Here is a 25896-nt window from a genome sequence, read left to right as displayed (position 1 = left end):
TCAAGTACTAATCATCTTCCTGCTCTTTTTACTCCTCCCTATCCCCCCTATGTTGGAAGGGTGTGCAGAAAAAAATCCATTCAACCTGTTCATCAAAATACAACGTAGGAAAATATTTACTTAGAAGCTTGTTATGATTGGATGGGGCAGGGGCGACAGGGAGGTGGAAATAAACGTGTGTGGAGGACATCTTTTTGGGAATCTGACAGCCCACAGCCCACAACAGGCTGACAACCCTGGGAACTGTCCCACCTCCCACCCCTCTACCCCCCACCCCCACCCACCGGAGGCCATAAACAATGCAGGCTCCCAGAGCCATGTGGATGTGACACGAGCCTGGCTACTGCCATGTGGAATGGAAGTGGGTGCACGGTTGACCCAATTCGGACCCATCAGATGTCATCTCCCATAATTTGGAATTGAGACTGAGAAACAGTGAGTCAGTCGATTCCTCCTAAGACCAGCACTATGGGATAAACTCGTCTGTTGAAGAAAGGCCATATTTTGGCTGCTATGTGCATACCAGGGGCAAATACAGTCCGTGTGCAAAAAGCAGAAGAATGAACCGCATGCATGCGAGTTGCAGTTCCTGGTTCTTAGCTCTTCCTGAGGCCTTGATCCCCTCCCGCATTCCTAAAAGTTTTATAGTAACTTGTGCTTCCTCGTATAAGCCTACTCCAATAGACATTTGTCACTTGTGACCCTAAGTCCTAATGCATACGTTGTATGTCTCCCTTTCCCCAGCTGTATTATTATTAGCTAGACAAGGAGAGTTAAATTACTGAATTCCTAATTTTCCTAAAACAGGAATATGATTTCCTACAATACAACCGTTACGGTCATGGGCAAAACAAAAAGCGACAGCAAAGTCAGTTGACAGAAAGAGAACTTCTAAAAAAGTAAGCAGTAAATTAAAACACAATCTTACTTCGAGATTCTCTTTTTTATACACTTCAATAGCTTTCTCTTCAGATAATCCACAGCAGCCGTATTCCAAAGGAGTAAACACTGTAGTCGGAACATTAATGTAATCACACTGAAAGATAAACAAATTACATCTGCTTATTTTGGGACACTTTTCACAGCAAACATCTACATTACATACGTCTACAGAAGGAGAACAAGGAAGTCCGGTTCAATGTGACTCATTTGACCCTATCACTGCGTCGGCGCATTCGAAGTTACCCAAAAGGATGGGGCGAGCCCAACTCCAGGGCAGAGACCAGCTCTCCCAGAGCCCACACCCGACTTCCGTTTCTGAAACAGAGCAGTAGGGGCGGAGTGCCTCCAGAGACTCTCTAAAATGTCTTCTTTCCATCCCCGGGATTCCAGACTCCGCTCCCCCGGAATACCTTTACCAGGCAACCGAGAATCACACTATCTGGGTGGGAGCTGAGACCACCCTTGGCCGTTCACGTAACTACAAAGAAGCAGTTCGACAGTGTTGGAGGGGGTGACTGCCCTGGACCCATCAAGGGGAGATGGTGTATGTACAGTGGGGGGATAACATGAGGACCGGGGTCTCATAGGTCCTGTGGTTCTGGCACAGCCCCCAGAGAGCCCTTATGAGACTAAGGCAGGGTGTGAGTGGACATCACAGGGAGACTGCAGACCCTGAGCCCTACACGCATCTCCCAGCAGCTCTGTGCACCTGCCTGTGGGAAAGTGAGTGTGAGTGCAGGTGGCATCTCTGCCTGGAAGAGGGTGTCTTTGTGACAGCTGGAGGAGAATGGGAACACACTGGTGGAAGTGTCATAAAAACCTTGCGTGGAGAGAAAGGGTGCAGCAGCACAGAAACGATAGAGGGTACAACCAGAGATAGAGGTCTCTAGGCCCGTCCATCCATAGCCCCTCAAGGGGCGACACTGCCCATAGCACTTCGTGGCCCCCCAAACCTTGCCAACAGGTTGTTGGTGATTAGGTCAAGGGTGACAAAGAAAGCCAAGGCATAAGCTGGCCAGAAACCTATGTAGAAAAAGATAAGCTACGTTAATCAAATTCTTTCTTTTGCAGGAAGATGAGCTCGAAGCAAAGAAAGAATCCCCTGGTGGCCGTGGAGCCGTAGCCAAGTTAGGCTAATGGAAGAGCACCCTGTGAAGCAGAGCACCCCCAGAGCAGCCGTGACCCCAGACCCAGTTCTAGCTCCAAACTCAGTGCAGCCCGGTCCCAGAATGCCGCTTATTCAGAGTCACTGTGCATTGCAACTTACTAATTTACAGGATCCTTGTAAGAAACCCCCTCAGTTTGCGTCACGTGAGTGAGTCTCTATTTCTCATTACCCAAGACAAAAACCAATCAACATGCCACCAGGTATCCCTCTATCGGTGAGGTGGACGATATACGTGGGCCTAGAATCTTTGAGTTATGTGCTCTAATACCACTTCAGTCTTGCTAACCTACAAATCATGGGTAAGCCAAGGATTTTTCTTTTCTTCCACGCGGCTAGAGAAAAATCACATAACCACAGGGACTGCCTTCGTCTTTCCAGACTTCTCTCAGGCCCTCAGATATTCATTGATTCATTTGCAGTTGCACCGTGAATAATGTGGGGGTTGGGGTGCTGAACCCCCATGCAGTCAAAAACCCATCTATGGCTTTTGATCCCACCCCGCCCCGAAAAAGTTAGCTACGAATAGCCTACTGTTGACTGGGAAGCCTTACCAATAACACAAACAGTCGACTAATACATGTTATTATGTTACACGTATCGGATATTGCATTCTCACAATATGGTAAGCTAGAGAAAAGAAAATGTTATTGAGAAAATCATAAGGAAAAGAAAATACATCTATAGATAGCACTGTCCTGTGTTTACTGAAAAGAATCCACTGTAAGTGGACCCACACAGTTCAAACCCTTGATGTTCAAGGGTTGGCTGTATTGACCAGCAACTGACCCCGTGTCCCCCGGCTTACAGGGGAGGCTTATTCTCAATGGATGCTTTTTGTCTCTGGTGTCCTAACAATTAAGGATAATGAAGAAGAAATGCCTCAGTGTTCCTTCCTTTCATCTGAAAACACTTTTTCCACATCTTAGACCATCTCCTCCAACTGAATTGGACTTCATCTTGCCTTGCCTGTAGCCTTCCTTTTGGTCCTGTACCTTAATGCTTACTTTTTCTTCATACCCTAACCACACTGCTCCTCAAAGCCACCTGGATTGACTTCTCGGAGCATTAGGCAACTACTCTGCCTCCATACACCCCGAAATGCTAACTGCATTGTGACAATGTATGTTCAGCATCCCAGGCCCCACCCACTGACACCTGCAGACCCACATCCTAGCAATGCCTCCATGTATACGTTCAAGGTCTTCATTCATGACCTCACGAGGCATCTGGCGCGATAAAAAAGCAGAACGCAGCATCCTTTACGAAGCATGTGTGCTCAGAACGCTTCACCTGAACTGAATCATGCAAAACCATCAGAGAAATTCAGAATAGAGACACTACAAGGAAAGCAGTCTGAATTCATCAAGAATCAAAGTCATGAAAAACAAAACAAGCAGACAATTAAAGGCAGGGGGACGACGCCAGTCTAAAAGAGCTTTAAGGGTCAGAAGAGTTGAGTGTGCCACGGTAAGCAAACACGTGCACATGCGCACATGTGATGGACATCTGAGGAAATCTGAACAGTGTTTCATTTTTGTTGAATTTCTCAGATAGAATAAGAGAACTGTGGTTATGGAAGTAAATACCCTTGTTCTCAGAAGATGTGTGTTGAAGTATACAGGTGCCAAAGGTCACTGATGCCTGCCACTTACCTCAAAAAGCTCTGGAAAAACAAAGTACATGTGTGTACACATACATACTCAGAAAAGGAGAGAGAGCCAAGATGGCAAAATATTAATAATGGGGGGATCTGAATGAAAGGGTAATATGGGTGATTGTTACTATTCTTCCTGTGGTTTAACATCTTTCTAAACAAAAAGATAGAGGGAATAAAGGTCTCAACAGTCCCCACCGCGTAGAGAAGGCCTTTCCAATTCGTTACTGTGGCACGAGATTTTTTTTTTTATAAATTTTTTTTTAATGTTTATTTTTGAGAGAGAGCTAGAGGGTGAGTGGGGGAGGGGCAGAGAGAGACAAAGAATCTGAAGCAACCTCCAGGCTCCAAGCTGTCAGCACAGAGCCCGATGCGGGGCTCAAACTCACAGACCGCGAGATCATGACCTGAGCCGAAGTCAGATGCTTAACCGAGCCACCCAGGCACTCCTGGAATGCTGTAGGAATTGTGGAAGGGACAGTTCCTCGTGTGGAACAGAACATTTAGCATTCCTCACCCCCACCCATGCCCTTCCTCTGCCAACACTTGCACATGTCCAGAGTGCTTTCATGGAGTGGGGGCACGATGTCTCCAGTTGGGAACTCTAACAGACTGCTCACAGTCCTGGAGCAAACCAAGCCCTGCTGAGCTCTGTGCTTGCCTCTGCATTATCTACTTACCAGAACAATCCTGTGCTTCCTCAGTTTTTAATTACTCATCCTGCAAAGCCAGTACCACATCTTTGATCGAACGCAACGAAAGGTGCAGGACATGGTAGGAATCATCTCCGTCACACTTGGCAGAGGCGAAACTGAGGCACAGAGACTTGAAACCACCTGACCAGGTTCACACACCAGCAGGCACTGAAGTCAGGGCCAGCAGCCATCCACCTGGGACACCTTTATCAGTCCAATGAGTCACAACTAACTGCCCCTTGTCTTACCTTACTCATAATCCCCCACCCACCTGGGAAGCCCTTTGGCACTGGATCCATGCCAATCCTTTGTATATCACCCAGCATCTTGCACATCTTGCCATCTTGCACATGGCAGGCACTCACACAGTATTTGTTGAAAATCATTAGTAAATACTAATTTATCTGTGAGGAACCCTTTACTTGCAAAACAAGCACACAAGTGTTGATTCTTTTAATCGCGATTTTGATTTAGATATCATCTCAAAAACGACAGCAGGAAACTCACCTTTTCCAAACAGCCCCCAAAAAGTCTTCGAGCCAGCAGCTTGCCTGCCTGTATGGCAACGGGTGTGAGCTCAAGTTTACCCTCCAGAATATCCCCAACAGCGTACACGTAGGGCACATTGGTCTGTTCCACATCGTTTACTGGAATTTTGCCAGTCCTTGCAGATTTTGGGAAGGAAACAAAATACATTATGGCTCACTCCGTACTGCTGCGTGACTACCACTAACTCTTCCAAGAGAAAATGACTAAACACGTAAAGACCTGCCTCCAAGAAGTGATGCACCTCAGGCATCAATGTCTATAACACCAATGGCTAAAATCATAGGGGTTTCTGCAGCTCCAAAAAAGCCACCTTTTGGGTTGGTGAAACCACGCTCATTTTCTAGATGCCAAGGATATCTCCAGATTTCCCCCAAGTCCCACTTAGAGCTTTGAAGTTTTTCTCCTTGCTTGACCAACGACATAAAAATTCACTCAAAATCAAACAGTGGATGAATACATTTCCACAATTTATTTTTTAAGATCACTGTTTAATGTATCAGCTCTTTAAGACACACAATAAAGAATTACTGATTAATGAAAAAAACTGATACTAATAAAGAGCTGGACACTATCAACAATAGCCAAAATATGGAAAGAGCCCAAATGTCCATCGATGGATGAATGGATAAAGAAAATGTGGTGTATATATGTTCAATGGAGTATTACCCGGCAAACAAAAAGAATTAAATCTTGCCATTTGTAACTACATGGATGGAACTAGAAGGTATTATGCTAAGTGAAATTAGTCAGAGAAAGACAAGTATCATATGACTTCACTCACATGAGGACTTTAAGATGAACATAAGGCAAGGGGAGCAAAAGTAATATAAAAACGGGGAGCGGGACAAAACATCAGAGACTCTTAAATATGGAGAACAAACAGGGTTACTGGAGGGGTTGTGGGAGGGGGGATGGGCTAAATGGATAAGGGGCATTAAGGAATCTACTCCTGAAATCATTGTGGCACTAAATGCTAACTAACTTGGATGTAAATTAAAAAAATAAATAAAATGGTAAACAAACAAATACTTGCACAATACTTACTGTGAAATAAACTTAAAGCATTAACACTTTGCATCTTAATAACTAAATGGGAATTTCCAAGAGGTGGTCTGTAGAAACATTTTGCTTTGTGCAGCCACAGTGCAATGATCCCATGTGTACTCACTTCTTGTTGATTTTGACACCAATCTTATCCAAGCCCATTTTCCTTGTACAAGAGTCACGACCAATTGCTAACAAAACCTATATTTAGAGCCAGATCAAAACCACAAATTGTCAATATCAGGAATGAGAGAGGTTTGGAACATCACTAGAGATCTTTCAGACATTAAAAGGATAGTAGAATGTTATGAACACGCTGTGCCAAAATCATTTCCTCAGTTTAGATGAAATAGATTCCTTGAAATACTGTTCAACCAACTCACACACATGCAAATCTAAGTAACTCTACGTTACGTGCTAACTTATGTCCCCGCCCCCGCCCCCCACAAATTCACTGTTTTGTCTTAACCTCCAGTGCCTCAGAATGTAATGTGTTTGAAGAAAGGGTGATTAAAGAATTAAGGCAAAATGAGGCCGTTGGGCGGGGGGGGCCCTAATCCAATATGACTGGTGTCCTTATAAAAACACGGGATTGGGAGACAGAAGACACAGACTATGGGGCAACCACCTGAGGACACAGGGAGAAGGTGCCATCTGCAGGCCACGGAGAGAGGCCTCAGAAGAAACCAAACCTGCTGACCCCTTGATCTGACTCACAGCCTCCAGAGATGTTAAGAAACTCAATTCCCCTTGCCATGTTATCTTATGGCAACCCTAGCAGACGAACACACCCTATACTCGTTAGAGAAACTGGATCCACCATTTGTAAACTTCCTATAAATTAACTCAAGACCCAAAGGACTTCACTGGTAAGGTCTCTCAAAACTTCAGTAAAAAATAATACTAAATATACAAACTTTTCCCAAAAAAAAGAAGAGGGAACACTTCCTAACTCCTTTTTATGAGACCAGCATAAACAACTGATACAGAAATCAAACAAGGATATTAAAAGAAAATTATAAGCTGATACTCACGAACATAGATGCAGAATCCTAAAAAAAATGTCAACAAATAAAATACAGCAATATAGAAAAAGGATAATTGATCATGACCAAGTGGAGTTTGTCCCCCAAAAGAAAATTTGGTTCAACATGCAAAAATCAATGGTATTAATCATATTAGCCAATTAATGGAGAAAATAATTTAATCATTAACCAATACATATGGGAAAGGAATTTGACAAAATTTAACACCTTTTGAGGATTTCAATTTAATCCTCAGAAGATTAAAAATAAAAGAAAACTTCCCCGACCTGAAAGAAGGCATTGGTAAAAAAATAAAATAAAATCCACAGCTTACATCCTAGCAATGATGAAAGACTGAATGCTTCACCTTGTAGCAAGATAAAGATGTTTACCCTCGGTTTCTATTCAACGTTGTCCTGCAGGACTTAGCAAGTGCAACAAGGCAAGAAAAAGAAAAAGCAAGTAGATTGAAAAGAAGAACAAAACTGGCTTTATATGTGGACATTAAGCCCAAGAATCTATAATAAGGCCAACATGCAAAAATCACTCGCATTTGTATATGCTACCAACTAAATGCTATGAATTAAAAAATTTTAAATACCATTTTATAAAAGCTTAAAAACGTGAAATCTTTAGGGATAAATTTAGCAAACTACATAAAAGACCTCTAGAGCAAAATAATAAAATATTGCCAAGAGAAACTACAGAGTACATAAATAAATGGAAAGACCTATGAAGTTCACGCACTGGAAAACTCAATACTGTTAAGATGCTCAGTTATTCCAAACTGATCTATATAATCAATATAATCCCAATCAAAGTCCCAGCAGGATTTTTTTCTGGTAGAAATTGACAAGCTGTTTTTAAAAGTGATACAGAACTGTAAAGGACCTAAACAAAGATGGAGGACTTACTCTACCTGTTCTAAAATTTGTTATAAAGCTTCAATACTCAAAACAATGTAGTGAAAGCAGACAAATGATCAATGGGATGAAGGGTGCAGAAACAGATCCACAGTTAAATGGTCAGATGATTTCAATAAAGGCACCCGAGCAACTCAGGGGAAAAAGGGAAGTCTTCTCAACAAATGGTACTGGAAACCCATATGGAAGAAAAAGAACCCATATTCCCACTTCATGCTATAAACAAAAATTCAAGGTGTATTACAGACTTGAACATAAAAGAGAAAACTACAAAGCTGCAAGAAGAAAATGTAGGAGAATCGTTTCATGACCTTTAGGGAATTCCGAGAGCACACAGAAGGCATTAACCATAAAGCAAAACACTGATGAACTGGACTCCATAAAAACTTTAAAACTACTGCTCATCAAAAGATACTGTAAAAAAATAAATAGGAAAGTCACAGACGGGAAGAAAATATTCATAATACATCTACCTGAAAACTGAGTGTATCCAAGATACATACAAAACCCCTTCAATTCAAGAATAAAAATTCAAGTAACAACAACTACAACAAAATGGACCAAAGACTTGGGGTGCCTGGGTGGTTCAGTCAGTTAGGCATCGACTTCAGCTCAGGTCATGATCTCACAGTTTGTGGGTTTGAGCCCCACGTCGGGCTCTGTGCCGACAGCTCAGAGCCTGGAGCCTGCTTCGGATTCTGTGTCTCCCTCTCTCTCAAACATAAACATTAAAATTTTTTTTTAAAAAAATGGACCAAAGACTTGAGCAGATACTTCATAATGGAAAAAATATAAATGGCCCGTGGGCATATGAAAAGTTGCTCAACATCATTAGTCACCAGGAAGACGCAAATTAGAACCATGAGAAGACACCACCACACACGCACCAGAATGGCTAAAACCAAAAAGCCCGAACATTGAGGACATGAGACAACCGAGACTCACACACATAGCTGGTGGAGATATAAAGTGATTCATTCATTTAGAAGCTGTTTGGCAGTTTCTCAAAAAGTTAAACATAGAAACTATCCCGTGGCCGATTAATTACACTCGTAGGTATTTACCCGCGAGATATGACAGGTAAATGACCCGTGGACATAATGACGATATATGTCCACAAGAGCTTACACAAGAAATCTTCACAGCAGTTTTACCCCAATACCCCAAACTGCAAGCAGCCTAGGTGTCCATCCACAGGAAAATGAACAAACTGGCACACCCATAATTTTATATTCACATAATCATACGATGAGAAGAAACAACAACATGGATGAATATGAGGAGTACATACCATATAGTCCCATTTCTGTGACATCTAGGCTAGGCTAAACTAGTCTACGGTGACAGAATCAGAACAGGGTTGTTTGGGTCAGGGAGTGGGAAGGGACACTGGAGAGCTCTCTAAACTCACACAAATAGTCTGTGACCTTCAAATGAGTATGGATTAGACGAACATGTGCATTTGTCAAAATTGACTGAACTGTACATCTAAGATATGGGCACTTCACCACATGTAAATTACACCTTATTACAAAGTAAAAATTTACAAATTTAGATACTGTGAATAACTTTATACCAATATATTCGATAACTCAGAGGAAATGAACTAATTCCTAGAAAAACAGAACTAATCTAAAGTAACTCAAGAAAAAAATGTGGCACAAGAACAGATGCTCAGATCAATGGAACAGAATAGAGAACCCAGAAATGGACCCACAAACGTATGGCCAACTAATCTTTGACAAAGCAGGAAAGAATATCCAATGGAATAAAAACAGTCTCTTTAACAAGCAGTGCTGGGAAAACTGGACAGCAACATGCAGAAAAATGAACCTGGACCACTTTCTTACACCAGACACAAAACTAAACTCAAAATGGATGAAAGACCTAAACATAAGATAGGAAGCCATCAAAATCCTAGAGAAACAAGCAGGCAAAAATCTCTTTGATCTTGGCCACAGTAACTTCTTACTCAACAAGTGTCAGAAGGCAAGGGAAACAAAAGCAAAAATGAACCACTGGGACCTCATCAAAATCAAAAGCTTCTGCACAGCGAAGGAAACAATCAGCAAAACGAGAAGGCCACCGACAGAATGGGAGAACATATTTGCAAATGACATATCAGATAAAGGGTCAGTATCCAAAATCTATAAAGAACTTATCCAACTCAACACCCAAAAAACAAGTAGTCCAGTAAAGAAATGAGCAAAAGACATGAATAGACACTTCTCCAAAGAAGACATCCAGATGGCCAACACATGAAAAAATGCTCAACTTCACTCATCATCAGGGAAATACAAATCAAAACCACAATGAGATACCACCTCACTCCTGTCAGAATAGCTAACATTAACAACTCAGGCAACAACAGATGTTGGCGAGATGTGGAGAAAGAGAATCTCTTTTGCATTGTTGGAGGGAATGCAAGCTGGTGCAGCCCCTCTGGAAAACAGTATGGAGGTTCCTCAAAAAACTAAAAATAGAACTACTCTACGACCCAGAAATGGCACTAGGTATTTATCCAAGGGATACAGGTGTGCTGTTTCGAAGGGACACATGCACCCCCATGTTTAGAGCAGCACTATCAACAATAGCCAAAGTATGGAAAGAGCCCAAATGTCCATCGATGGATGAATGGATAAAGAAGATGTGGTATATATATACAATGAAGTATTACTCAGCAATCAAAAAGAATGAAATTTTGCCACTTGCAACTACATGGATGCAACTGGAGGGTATTATGCTAAGTGAAATTAGTCATTCAGAGAAAGACAAATACCATATGACTTCACTCAGATGAGGACTTTAAGAGACAAAACAGATGAATTTAAGGGAAGGGAAACAAAAATAATATAAAAACAGGGAGGAGTACAAAACATAAGAGACTCATAAATATGGAGAAGAAACAGAGGGTTACAGGAGGGGGTGTCGGAGGGCGGATGGGCTAAATGGGTAAGGAGCACAAAGGAATCTGCTCCTGAAATCATTGTTGCACTATATGCTAACTAATTTGGATGTAAAATTTAAAAATAAATAAATATATAAAATTTAAAAATTTTTAAAAAAATAGAAGGCCGAAAAAGCTGTATGACTGTTAAAGAAATGGAATCACTGGTCAAATACATATATGTATAGAAAATTCTAGGCTTTGGGGTGCCTAGGTGGCTCAGTTGGTTAAGCGCCCAACTTCGGCTCAGGTCATGATCTCACAGTTCATGAGTTCGAGCACCATATCGGGCTCTGTGTTGACACCTCAGAGCCTGGAGCCTGCTTCGGATTCTGTGTCTCCCTCTCTCTGCCCTTCCCCAATTCACGCTCTGTCTCTTTCTCAAAAATAAATAAACATTAAAAAAAATTTTTACAGAAAATTCTAGGCCCAGATGGTTACATCAGTGAATTCTATCAGACGAAGAACCAATTCTAATATTATAAAAATGCTTCCAGAGAATAGAGAAAGAGGTAATATACTCCAAACTGTTTTCATGAGCCAGAACAACCTTGCTACCCAAATCTGAAAAGCTCAATATATGAAAGGAAAAGTATAAGCCAATATGATTCATGAGTATAAATGTAAAAATTCTAAATAACCAAATCTAACAATATACAAAAAGAACCATTTCCAAGCTGGGTTTATACCAGGAATACAGAGTTGACTGAATGTTAGAAAACTGATGTAATTCAACACATAAACAGATTAAAGAAAAAAAGTTTTGATCCATAGCTACAAAAGAAAGTGTTACAACCAAACATCCACTCATGATTTTTAAAAAAAACAAAAAGAAATAACCAAACAACCCTTGGCAAACAAGAAAAAGAAGTTCTTTCACTTAATTAATAATATCTAACAAAATCCTGCAGAAAACATTAGTCTTTAATGATGAAACACTGAAAACTTTCAATACTGAGAACAAGACAAGAATGCCACTTGTCATTTCTTGGAGGTCTTTGCTAGGGCACTTATGCAAAACAAGAAATAAAATGGAAAAGAGCAGATATAGGGGCGTTTAGGTGGCTCAGTCGGTTAAACATCCGACTTTGGCTCAGGTCATGATTTCACAGTTCCTGAGTTCGAGCCTCGTGTCGGGCTCTGTGCTGACAGCTAGGAGTCTGGAGCCCGCTTCAGATTCTGTGTCTCCCTCTATCTCGGCCCCTCCCCTGCTTTTGCTCGCTTTCTCTCTCTCTCTCTCTCTCAAAAATAAACATTAAAAGTGGTTTTTAATTTAAAAAAAAGCAGATATATTCATGGATCAGAGGACTGAATATTGCAAAAAAATTACTGATTGATTTATATATCCAATGCAACTCTAACAGAAATCTTAACTGGGGTTGATTTGTTTATTTTCTTACTTATTTTTTGACTTTGTTGATTCTCCCCATATTGTTTACATTTTTAGCTCAAAATAATCATGACTATATCAGTATATAAAACATAAACGTATCATTTAAGTTAAAACTCTAAACTATAGTATGTAAAAGAAATGTTGACATCCAAATATCATCAGTTTAAATTAGAACTGTTGCCACCCAGTATAGTCCATGGACTATTCACACTGTTTGCAGATTTTATATTGTTTGTTTTTCAAAACAACAAGATCTTTATTGCTGTTTCTGATTGTAAGATATATTCAATTTTTACACTTGACCTTAGCCAAAAGGCCGAGAAGTGATGAGATATATATTGAATTTTTATTGAAACTATTCAAATGCCCAAATGTAGAAGATATCTAATGCCCCAGAAGTAAGTCAGGTATACCTGCTTCCAGATTTTGTTCTATGCATAATTACACCTACTTATATGTTTTCTTAGGGTATTTTTCATGCACAGTGAAAACTACCAAACGTCAACAGCTCAACTACCTGCTGTACTTATTATAGTCTGAGAGAGAACCAAAAGAAAAAAAAGTTAAACTGGTAGAATTTTCCCATACACTTCACCTGTGCTAATTTATGAGCGTGTTCACCCACTTAATGCTTATAAAATAAAAACTTACTGTATTATATACTCCTTCAATAGTTTCTGGCCCTTCGGTGGATTTAGCCACTACTTTCAGCTTTCCAGGTGACCCTTTCTCCAACTGTTGAACCTTGTAAGGATAAAACACGTAATGATTCTGTGTAAACGTGACAGAAAATAAATGGGTCATAGGGTGCACACACGTGTGTGTACGCGTGTGTGCGTTTAGGTTTTTGGACCAGGTAAAGACAGAGAAAGAAAGGACTGTCACAAAATACAGTTTGGAGGTAAGACTACATTAATGGACTAGTTGGTGGTAACATAAAAGGAGTGAGGGATGCTTTGTAAGTGTTGGCTTAATAAATCGCATAGACTATAGCGCCACTTACTGACTACTGAGATAGGCCCGAAAGATGAGCTGGGGAATACATTTAGGAAGAAAATCAAGAATTCCATTTTTGTCTTAATAAATTTGAAATGCTTATGAGGAATTCAAGCAGAGATATCCCACAGCCAAATGGATAAATGGGTGTGGAGTTCAGGAGAGAGCCCTGAGCAGGATATATAAATCTGAGAGCCATTATACCATCGAGACAATAAAGTACGGAGCTAATGAGGACCGCCCAGGTAAGAGCAGAGAAGAGAAGAGGGAGCAGGTGCTCTGACATTTACAGGCCAAGGAGATGCGGAACCCCAGGTTGTGGGACCAGAAAGGTCAAGAAAGGAGAATGTTTTGGGGGCCTGGGTGGCCCAGTCGGTTAAGCATCTGACTTTGGCTCAGGTCATGATCTCGCGGTTCGTGGGTTCGAGCCCCGTGTCAGGCTCTGTGCTGACAGCTCAGAGCCTGGAGCCTGCTTCAGATGCTGTGTCTCCCCTTCTCTCTGCTCCTCCCCAACTCATGCTTTCTCTGTCTCTCAAAAATGAATAAATGTTAAAAAAAATTTAAAAAGAAAAAGGACAATATTTCAAACAGAAGGCATGTCAATTTCACAAATGCTACCCAGAACCCTATCACATAAGGACAGAGATGTGACCATTGGCTTTGATGGCATGGAGTGTGCCACAGACCCCAACACGCAATTTCAAAGCAGTTAGCAAGGGTAGAAGCAGCTGAGAGTTGGCTGAACTGGAAAATGGAGGCAAGAAACCAGAAGTCTCCTTATAAACAGGAAAAGAAACATGGGGACCCAGCCAGAAGAGCAGAGAGGAGCAGGGAAGGCTCATTTGTTTAAAGAGCAGAGACACTGGTGGGAAACGCAGGGGGTGGCGGGGGGGACAGCTAACTGAAGATGGGGCATCCCTGGGAAAGTGAGAGAAGGTGAGAAAATACGCAAGGGCCTGAGAGGAACAAGGACACCTTCCTGTATGGGGGCGAGGACTGTGGGACACGTGGAGGTCAGTTCTGTAGACCAGGAGGTGGGAACACTAACTTTAAGGTGTCTTACTGAGTACAGACTAGTTTATTTCATGAAATGAATTCAGGACTGGTAGAATAAAATAACTGAAAAGAGAGTAAAAAACTAAAAATAAAAGGAATTTCCGAATGCCTTTCAGACTTACCATCACAGGTATGAATTTTCTTAAGAACTTAACACCATGTTGTTCCATGTAGGAGCCCACTCTCTCTGCCATTTCTTGATCAAAGCCCCGAAGAAGGACTGAGCGCACCATAACCGTGACATCTAAGCCAAGGCCAGTAAGAACTCCTGCACATTCCAGAGCAACATAAGACGCGCCCACTACTAATGTTTTGCCAGGGCAATAAGGTAGAGAAAAAAGGTCGTCACTGAAAAATAAAAACAAGAGGAACGCCCAGGCAATAAAAATGAAACGAATTATAGGGGCACCTGGGTGGCTTAGTCGGTCAGGCGTCCGACTACAGCTCAGGTCGTGATCTCATGGTTCGTGGGTTCGAGCCTCGCGTCAGGCTCTGTGCTGACAGCTCGGAGCCTGGAGCCTGCTTCGGATTCTGTGTCCCCGTCTCTCTCTGCCCCTCCCCCACTTGCGCTCTGTCTCTCAAAAATAAATAAATCTAAAAAAAACATTTTTGTAAATGAAACGATTTATTTAGGTTTCGATGTGTAGAGGTCTGGCTGCATTGCAGCGTGGTGTTTGAAGGAAGAAACATGAACAGAATCAGCCTTTTGGAGTTTATAATAGTGTCCACAGTAGTTCTTTCAAAATCAAATTAGTGGATCACAAGTGAAGGTATTTTAAAAATGAAACAGAATAGAAAACATTAGACATTATACGTGATAAGAAACATGGTTTGAGTTTGAGTGTGTGTGTGTGTGTGTGTGTGTGTGTGTAAATCTGAACAGTACAACGAAAAATGCATTTCTTAATGTGCATTTGCTCAAAAAAGTTTGAAAGTCATTGTATCATAATGTGTTATACAATGTCCTCTTTATGACCATCCAGGGATAGTTACTGTGAAATCTCAGTATTAAGAACAGCCACGCTTCTCCTGATCCACTGGTTCATTATCATATAGACACTAAACCCTAAAGCTATTTGCATTCCCTTCCTTGCTTCGGCCTCCACAAAATTCCCAGACCTCGATGAGCAATCACCTAGAATCATACAGCCTGTATTTGTCCCACAGTTTGGACTTATTATTCACCTAGCATTATTTTCTCTTGGCTTCGTGATGTTAACTACTTAGCTTCTTGTGTTATACTTTTTATGTGTCATCAATTCAAATCTTCTGTGAAACGATATCAGAGACTAAGCAAATTGGAAACATAAACGTAACGCAACTTCCAGTTACAACTGCCTATTTAATCTTACCTAGTAATGCAGTACTCTTTATCTCCTTGGATTCCTAAATACCGTGGCCTTTCGCCTGTTGCTATGACAAATTTTGCAGCCGTGTAGGAAGTTTCCTGTCCTTTTCTATTGGTTGCCTGGAAGAGAGGGAAGTAAATTTCACCTTTTTCCACACACACTGTAGAGTATGAGACACTCTGGACAACCAGTTACGACCCTTACAGACCTTCCCATCCAACAGGAGCGGACGTGTAAAACTAATAATGCAGGGCGATGAACACCAACATAGAAAAGAGAAGTCTTTACAAAACATCAACCAGAAGAGCCCAGTGGAAGTAGGCTGCAAAGCCAGCCAAGGACGCTTCAAAGGTGGTGATATTTCAAGTGGAGACAAGAAAGTGAAATGATCTGGGAAGAATGGAAATCCACAGAGAGAACAGGGCATATAAAAAGCCCACAGGCCTGAAAGCGGCTGGTGTTTGGGAAACAGCAAGTGGCCAGAAAGTGGCAGGAAAGGCGGGTTTGTGTCACGGCGAAGGGAAATAGATTAGTGCCAAATGTGCACACATTTATATGCCATTCTAAAGATTTTGGCTATGGGGGTGCCTGGGTGGCTCACTTGGTTGAGTGTCAGACTTCATCTCAGGTCATGATCTCACGGTTCGTGGGTTCCAGCCCTGCATCGGGCTCTGTGCTAACAACTCAAAGCCTGGAGCCTGCTTCGGATTCTGTGTCTCCCCCTCTCTCCGCCCCTCCCCTGTTCGAGCCCTATGTCTCTCAAAAATGAATAGACATTAAATATATATATATTTAAAGATTTCGGCTTTGGGGAACCAGCAAAGGTTATTCATTGTTGGCATATTTTCAATTACATAATTCATAAATACATTTTCATCAAAAAAATTCAAAAACCAATGAAGGTGTTTAAACAAGAAGGTGGTTTAAATAGTGGGATGGAGGCCGGGCCGCCTGGAGACAGCCACCTGCTCAGGTGGGTCCGGAAAGAGACAGACAAGCGCAGGCTGTGGGGGTGGAGGGACAGAAACCTGAAATTAACTGAGCAGACACCGATTATCAGTAAATGAGGAAGCATGCAAGAGGCAGCTACGGTTGTGAACGACAGGCTTCTATTCAACCAAATGTGCTGGGCATGTCACAATCTGAGAAATCAAACTACCTGACCCATATTTCTGTTATGTTTCATGTGACTGACGGAATTCAAATTGGACAGCGTGTGGGTTCAAAAGGGGCGGCTTTGAGTGGACCGCCTCATACCTTTCCAGAGATAATGAAGGACTACAAAATAACCTCAGATCCCGCCAAGAACACTGCACACTGGGCTATGAAAGCAGAGTTCAAAAGAAAACTAGGTGTTGAGGGTTATATGGTCTTTTATAACTCCAATTTAAAATTTTTGTGTTCATCAAAATGATCTCATTTTCCTTACGTGCCGATCTTACGATACGTAAACATTACAAAATTATAAAATATGCTCATTTTCGTGCTACTTTTATTAATGCTTTTATGAATAATATATTGGAGTCCTGGTTAAGGTTTCATTTTATTCTTACTTTTTTAATCATTATATTTTTACTGAAGTACCATTGACACACAATGTCACATTAGTTTCGGGTGTACAACACAGCAATTCCACAAGTCCATGGGTTACACTGTGCTCACCACCAGTGTCGCTGCCATCGGTCCCCATACAACACCACACTATTCTATTCTGTTCTCCAGGCTGTACCTTTTATCCCTGTGACTTACTTATTCCATTTTTCCCATCCCCCCCACCCAAGGTTTCATTGTAAAAAAGAATTACGTTGCTAAAATTTTTAGTTTTAGTCTTTTAAACTTTGAACTACCTAGTCTAAACGTTTTCTTTTAAGATAGTAATAAAATCAAAAGGCAAATAATAACCTCAAATTAAGAGCTCTCTCGAAAGGCAATTCCCTCAATTCGGCAGGGCGTGTGGAATCAACGACACTGGGGAAGAAGCGAGTGCACTCAAGGCCGTGTGTGTGCATACATCAGCGACAGCCCTTAACATGCAACGTGGAGTTTTTAGATCAAGGCAAGTTCCAGCAACAGTAAAGAAAAGCAATGAACAAACAGTACCTTTATTCTATGATGTTCAACAAATTCTCCATAGGAATTGACATAGTCCACAGACTTTTCCCTCAAGGACAACCTGTGGCCCCAGTTTAGAGAGCTGATGTGGTTCTGAATTGCTTCTGTCAAGGTCTCCCAGTTGTGTTTCACTGAAAATAAATAATCAGAGTGAAGGCATAAAATGGATTCTATTTTTATTTTTATTTATTTTTTCAATTTACATTCAAGTTAGTTAGCATATAGTGCACCAATGATTTCAGGAGTAGATTCCTTAATGCCCCTTCCCCATTTAGCCCATCCCCCCCTCCCACAACCCCTCCAGCAACCCTCTGTCTGTTCTCCATATTTAAGAATCTCTTATGTTTTGTCCCCCTCCCTCCTGTTTTTATATTATTTTTGCTTCCCATCCCTTGTGCTCATCTGTTCTGTGTCTTAAAGCCCTCCTATGAGTGAAGTCATATGATATTTGTCTTTCTCTGACTAATTTCACTCAGCATAATACCCTCCAGTTCCATCCACATAGTCGCAAATGGCAAGATTTCATTCTTTTTGATTGCCAAGTAATACTCCATTGTATATATATAAAGTGGATTTTATGTTATTTTATTTTTATTTATTTGTTTTGGATTTTATTTTTAATGCTCAATCATATACAACAACATGGAAGCCATACTGTGTACTGCTTTAAGAATCAAGAAGTATGAGAATGCAAACTGGTGCGGTCACTCTGGAAAACAGTATGGAGGTTCCTCAAAAAACGAAAATTAGAACTACCCTACGACCCAGCAATTGCACGACTAGGCATTTATCCACGGGATGCAGGTGTGCTGTTTCGAAGGGACACATGCAGCCCAGTGTTTATAGAAGCACTATCAACAATGGCCAGAGTATGGAAAGAGCCCAAGTGTCCATCAACGGATGAATAAAGAAGACGTGGTGTATATACATACAAAACAGATGAACATAAGGGAAGGGAAGCAAAAATAATATAAAAACAGGGAGGGGGACAAAACATAAGAGACTTTTAAATATGGAGAACAAACAGGGCTACCGGAGGGGGTATGGGCTAAATGGGTCAGGGGCATTAAGGAATCTACTCCTGAAATCATTGTTGCACTAGATGCTAACTTGGATGTAAATTAAAAACTAAATAAATTATTTTAAAAAAATCAAGAAGTAAACGCAAGGGATGCCTAGGTGGCTCAGTTGGTTAAGTGTCCGACTTCGGCTCAGGTCATGATCTCGTGGTTCGTGAGTTCGAGCCCCGCATCGGGCTCTGTGCTGACAGCTCAGAGCCTGGGGCCTGTTTCAGATTCTGTGTCTCCCCCTCTCTCTGCCCCCTCCCCTGCTCACACTCTCTCTGTCTCTCAATAATAAATAAACATTAAAAAAAATTATAAAAAAAAAGAAAAGAAGGGAACACAAGACTTCAATCTTTTTCAGGCCAGTTACAGTTTATACTTTTTTCTCTTTAACATTACAAAACATAAGCAAAACGTCTGAAAAGAAGAAAAACATCCATGGAGAGGAGAATGGGGAAACCAGTCCAAAACATCACAAGGCAGGAAGATTATCATTCAGGAGCACCCCACGGCCACTCTTGCACTCCAGGAGGCCTGGTGCACACGGCACCCCGGATGTGAAGAGAAGCGGGTCTCAGGTCAGCGAGCACCACACATCATCCTGACCAGCCCAGCCTGGGCCCCTTCCTTTCAGTTCACCTGGAGGTGGTTTTATGAGAGCCAAGACCCTACGCTGCTTTATAATCGGTGTGGTTAGTGCTCACCGCTGCCCACCATGTGTATCACAACGTTTGCTCATTTCCTATTGGACGTGGAGCAGGAGCTGTTGGAATCGGAATTTCTCGTCATCCTGGATCTTCTAGACGGGATTTATTTCTTGGTGTTCATCCACCTCATCTGCTGATGCTGGTTCCCAAAGGAGAAACCAGTCTCCGTGCAGCACCATGCTTATAATACACAGAGGTCAGCCCGGGGCTCCCATCAAACTGGAAGAGATTCCTGAAGGCAAACCCAGTCCGCTGGGTTCATCCTCAGGTCCCGTCTGGTGACTCACCCTACCCAACACTCTCAAGAAAGGCCTCAGTACTCATCAGGAATGTACCCAGTGAGTTCATGGCCTGGATATCATATCTTTCCCTCTAGGATGTCAATATGCAGCAAAGTCTCCTAAGATCTTGCAATCCAGAGGGTCACTGTGGTCGCTAAGTTACCCGACCCCCACACCCTGAGCCCAGAAGGTAATGACCCAGCAGTGATGAGCCTCTCCACAGTGGCACATGTCCTCATATCCTAAGATCCCTCCTCCCCTCTAAGCTGGAAAAGTTATGCTTGTAACCCTTCAAGAACGCCTTACCCCAAGGACCTTCTCAGTCCAGGATCCCCTGGGAAATCAGGCTGAAACATAAAAATTCTTGGACCTGCCACAAACCTATGGAGCCAAGACAAGCTCCCCCACGAGATTCTGATGTGGCAAATCCAGGGACTGGCACTTTGGAACCACCTGCTCTACTGTTTTATCCACCTGTTTAGCTTTGTAATAGTATCACCATTTTAACTATTGATGGGAAAAATTACTCTCCACACTTTTCAAAGGCTGCGCAGCTATCCTCACACATTCACTTTCAATACAAACTTTAGAATAATCTGTCAAGTTCCAAAAAAAAAATAATTTGTTGAGACATTTATAATTTTGAGATAACGGCTTTACAATATTGAGACATCCCATCTAAAATTCTCAGTATATTTTTTGTTATACTTTTATACTTTCCTTATCTATTTTGTCCATTCCTAGTAAATTTATCCCAACTTATTCTATTATTTTGTTGCAATTTTCATTAAATATTTAATTTCTTATTGTTGATGTGATGAATCTATTGATTTTTGCACATATACCTTATAAGCCACTGAGTGAACTCTTTTTTTTCACATGTGGTAGATTTTTGTTTAAAAGGAAACACGATTACAAAATATTATGAACTCAAAGTCCTCTAAGATTACACTTGTAGCTCCTACCAGTCCCATGTTTCAAGTCTGAGAAATTCTGATATGGTATTCCGTTTTTTTTAAGTTTAATTTAAATTCTAGTTAGTTAACCTACAGTGTAATATTAGTTTCATGTGTACAATTTAGTGACTGAACAGTTCCATACAACTCTTATTAGTTCTAACATTTTTTAGTTCGATCTCTCACATATTCTAGGTATCTCGTATACGATCGTGTATATAACTGCGGATATACATACATGACAGGTTTACACTCTCTTTTTCTTCCTCTTTCTCAAGTATGTACTTTTTCTTTCCTGTTCTTCCTTTTTGTGCACTGGCCAGAAGCCCCAGAACAATGCAGATATTAGTAGTGGAAGTGGGCTGCCCTAATTATTGACTTTAATGTAAATGCCTCAAGCTCTTCTCCACCAAATATTTATTTTAATTTTTTAATTTATTTATTTTGAGACAGAGAGAGAGAAACCCAAGCAGGCTCCGTGCTGCACTGTCAGTGCAGAGACTGAAGTGAGGCTTGATCCCATGAACTTTGAGATCATGACCTGAGCCAAAATCAAGAGTCGGATGCTTAACCAACTTAGCCACCCAGGTGCCCCTCCGTCAAATATTTACATCTGACTTTTCTTCATCATGTAAAGGAAGTGTCCATTTCTTTGCTCAGTTTAATGACAGGCATTTATTTATTTATTTATTTTAGGCCATAACAGAGCTGGAATCCAGGTCATCATGTGGGTTTTAGCATCCCTACTATGGTTTTCTAATGACTCACTCTTGTGTCTACAGAACGAACCCTCAGAAGTCACAGTGTATCCCTTTAGTCACTGCTGGAGAGGATTTGCTAATGTTTTTTCTAAAAATTTGGTACCTCTGTGGCCTATAGCTTTCTATTTTTACACTATCTTTTTGTATCACTGTTATGTCAGTTTCAAAAAAAAAAAAAGTGAGCCCTTCTATTTTTCCCTAAGCTCAAGAATAGTCTGAATACAGAAAAAATGTTCCTTGAAGAGTTGAGGAAATTTACATGTGAATCTGCGGTCTCTTAGAGAATGAATTGTCCTCAGGCAATGTTTTCTCTGATAATTCAAGTCAATTCTGGTCATCTATATTTTCTTAGAATATACTCCCTTTCATCGAGATATTTAATATGCTTAACACTAATTTGTATATTGAATTTGTTTTCTCTCTTCTCTTCCTGTAGTTGTATTTCTTTTCTCACACCTAATGTTACATAGTTGTATGAATTCTCTCTCCTATTCCCCTGATTGGATTTGCCAAAGGTCTACCTACTCATTTGCATTTTCAAATATATTCTTGGTGTTTTTCATTGATTCTATTTTGGGGAGGGTGTTAACTCATTAATTCCTCAGTTTGTGTGTGTGTGTGTGTGTGTGTGTGTGTGTGTGTTGCCTTGTACAGTCTCCCTATCTGGTATTGCTTTGGTTTTCACTTCCCTGATATATCTTTTCCCACCTATTCACAAATTTCCCATCAATTTTAAATTGGAAAATTTAAATTTGCCATTTAAAAATTTTAAATTACTATATTCTCAACAATTATCTCTTTGTTTTAGCTGTGTGTCCTGCAAAAGCACATGGATGAGTTCTGTCTATGCAACTTGAGACGCTGACTCATTTAGCTTTATTCTAATATGTAGAAGACTGCCCTTGTTTCTGCCATCTTGCTTTCTGGGGTTGTTTTTTGTTTGTTTTAAATCAGTTTCATGCTGTTTCTTTGTACATTTTCCCGTTCCCTTTTTCTTGGAAGTTCTATATTCAATTTCTGATCTGGAAATTATGTATACATTTTAAATTTAGTTTAATCCATATTTCTCTGCCAACATCAAGAATGAAAGCATCTAGAACATTCTCCCAGACCAAGATTTCAGCATGTTTTCATTTCCTTTCTCTTACCCCTTAATCTATGACTAGTCTTGGCCATTCCATGGAGCCTATGCCTAAAAACTAAGCTCTAAATTCCATGTGATGGCTGGTTAGGTATTTCTTAGTGTAGCACCTTGAAATTAACTTAGAAACATTCTGTATGTGGAACTTTGAGGAATCTAATACAAGATTTTACTCACTCCAGGAAACTAGGAATATTAAGCCCTTAGGTGAGTTCAGGGACATAATCTGGCCCTTCAGGGGGGTAAAGTGGCATAAACATCTGCCCCACTGTCCCTTCCTGAAAGTGCAGAGTCCCAGCAATGCAGGGCAGTGTGCACGGACAGGGCTGACACACCAGAAAGTTCTCAGCTCGTGGGGAACCCTGCCTTGGCGTGTCACCTGCACACAGCCCTGCCCTGCAGTCCCCATCACAGGCTACCTGCACAGTTCCATCCTTCATGGCCTTTCTCCATCTCAGGGTGTTTGGTGTTTTCTCCCCACTTGGCCATGATTACCCAAGTAACTACCTAACTGCAAATCTAAAATGTACCTAATTCAAACCCTATTCCAACTCATTTGGCCTTTTCTGCAGCATTTCCCTCCACTTCGTTCTTGGCTGAGACTCCCCATGCCTGGAATCTTGCCCTTAAAAATCTAGGGTCTCCTGGCTTCCGATGACACACCTCTCCTAGTTTTCCTCGTCTTCCTCGCCCACTCCTTATCAGGATCCTGTCTCTGTCTTCTGTTCTTTTCCACCCAGAGGGTTTCCCTGGCCCCTCTCAGCAATTCCTAAGACTTGAACCGCCACCTACAGTGTGGGTGGCAAACCCAGGCCCTGCCCAGACCTCGCTCAAGCACAAACTGTCCCCAGATAGCGAACTCCACCAGGATGTTCCGTAGCGGCCCAAGGTGGACAATCCACACAAGATGCAGAATTCAGGGAGCAGGAAACTTGAAGGTGAAGACGACCCCGTGGCTAAACTATCAAATGCAGACACCTCATTTTATCTACAACCAGTTGGCCCTGGAACTGGACCGAAAGCTCTCCATGGAGCTGAGCATCTGGGGAAATCTGTCCGTGAAGAGTCTGTCCAGCCACAACTCACTGTGCTGAACTCCAACCACACCTGGCCACTAACTCACACTTGCCCGTGTTTTCCAGCTCGGCCAATACACTACATTGTCGCCCAGTCCCTCTTCCTGGATTCCTTCCTCTCCTTCACCCTCTACCCCACCTGTGACCTGGGGGGCCTGGCAGAATTACCTGCAAGGACACGCTCATGCACACATTTCTTCAGTCAAAATCTCTGGGGAGACAGACAAATCCTTGAAATTTTTTTTAATTCCGTATTTGTTATTCTAAAGTGACAAAATCACCGATCCACTCCTAGCCTGTCAATTCCAGGCCTTAAATGAGATCCACCTCATACTCTCCAGTCCGAATCCAGCCTTTGCCCAGGCCTGGTCCTTTTCTCCTCTGGGTTAGGCAACAGCACCCCACCTCACCTCCATGTCTTTGGACCTGCCCCCCCTCCCCACCTCCAGCCTGCTAAATTCCCTGGTGCCACCAGAGGGATCCAGAATCCAAACTGTGGTTCAGGTTCCTCTCCTACAGACACTCGATGGCTCTCTTACTACCTTTGGAGTCAATCCTCACTCCTTCAGATGGCACTGAAGAGCCTTCACAACTGCTTCTCTGTAACCTCATTTCTGCCAGCATCCCTCCCCCATTCTCCATGCCAGCCATTCACTTATCCGCCAAGTACTCCGTGTTTTCTCACAGCTCGGCAGTTCAGAGCAAGCTGCTCCCTACCTTCAACGACCCGCTTCTCTGTGGCCCTCAAGATGCAGCTCAAGGGTCACCTCCTCCACCTCGGACTCTCAAGGCCACCTTAAGTGCCCCCTGAAGGTAATCCTCAAAACCTCACCATGAATTACAGTGCATGGAATCACTTCTCTTCTCTTCTCTTCCAACAGCCTGTGGTCTGCTTAAGGGCAAGGAGCCGTATTTTCTCATATCTGTATCCTCAGAGCCTACCCCGTAAGTATTTATCGCACGAATTTGGTTTCCATCTTTCATTAACCAAAGACATATATAACCACTGGTGAAGTAGAAAATGTTATCACAATAATGGATAAAATTCAAACAATGACCCTGGCTGTTCTATTCTCTTTATACCTAAAGGAAATCTGAAAATAGCAATTATTCTCTCTCATGTTCTGCAAAGGGTCTGAGATGGCTGTACCTGTCACAATCCCTCCCTACGCACCAAGGCCCCTGACAGCAGGGCCAGGCTTAAAGCAACCACCCCTGACGCCCCTGTGCCAAAGTGGGGTCCTAACAAGTGTTCATTAAATGAATTTCAGACTCAACTACAGTAATATAAATCACAAGCCTTTCTCTAAGAAACTCATTCTATCAGGGGACCTGGATGGCTCATCAGTTAGGCATCCGACTTCAGCTCGGGTCATGATCTCATGGTTCATGGGTTTGAGCCCCGCATTGGACTCTGTCCTGACAGCTCAGAGCCTGCCTCGGATTCTGTCTCGCTCTCTCTGCCCCTCCCCTGCTTATTCTCGCTCTCAAAAATAAACATTAAAAAAAGAAAAAAATGCATTCTGTCTTCTTTTCTCCCAATCCAAATTTTTATATACTATTACCCACCTTGTTGACCATACTCCCAGCCAAATTTCCTGGAGTCATTTAATGCCTGCCCCAAAAGGGCAGCTTGATGCATCAATTTCTTAGGAACACAGCCCACATTCACACAAGTGCCGCCAAGACCTAAGAAAGAAAAGAACAGTTTTAATGTTTCCTCTGTGTCTGTGTCAGCATGTGTGTGGTTTTACATATGTACGGAGCAGGTGTTGTTGAAACGTGGAAATGACACACTCAGATAGTTATAGGGCCAACCTCACACCCCACAAAAACATACACATGATTGGGGCGCCTGTGTGGCTCAGTTGGTTAAGTGTCCGACTTAGGCTCAGGTCATGATCTCACGACTCATGAGTTCGAGCCCTGCATCAGGCTCTGTGCTGACAGCTCAGAGCCTGAAGCCCGCTTTGGATTCTGTGTCTCCCTGTCTCTCTACCCCTTCCCAGCTCACTCTCTGTCTCTGTCTCTCCTTCAAAAATAAATAAACATTAAAA

The 25896-nt window shown here is 41.9% G+C and overlaps 1 protein-coding gene across 1 annotated transcript in view; it reads right to left on the bottom strand.

The window, feature by feature from the left end:
• TXNRD3 (thioredoxin reductase 3) overlaps positions 1 to 25896 on the bottom strand; it is a gene marked incomplete at its 5' end in the record, with an annotated part of 67522 nt that overhangs the window by 19536 nt on the left and 22090 nt on the right. Inside the window, 8 exons of the mRNA XM_043589410.1 lie at positions 929 to 1036; positions 4967 to 5123; positions 6177 to 6253; positions 12992 to 13084; positions 14515 to 14740; positions 15745 to 15860; positions 17842 to 17984; positions 25409 to 25528. Of these exons, the coding sequence (XP_043445345.1) occupies positions 929 to 1036; positions 4967 to 5123; positions 6177 to 6253; positions 12992 to 13084; positions 14515 to 14740; positions 15745 to 15860; positions 17842 to 17984; positions 25409 to 25528 (1040 nt within the window). The remainder of the gene's footprint in view (positions 1 to 928; positions 1037 to 4966; positions 5124 to 6176; positions 6254 to 12991; positions 13085 to 14514; positions 14741 to 15744; positions 15861 to 17841; positions 17985 to 25408; positions 25529 to 25896) is intronic.

The sequence above is a fragment of the Prionailurus bengalensis genome, chromosome A2 (genome assembly GCF_016509475.1).
Source record: "Prionailurus bengalensis isolate Pbe53 chromosome A2, Fcat_Pben_1.1_paternal_pri, whole genome shotgun sequence".
Lineage (NCBI taxonomy): Eukaryota > Metazoa > Chordata > Mammalia > Carnivora > Felidae > Prionailurus > Prionailurus bengalensis.
This window is presented reverse-complemented; position numbering and strand designations above follow the sequence as displayed.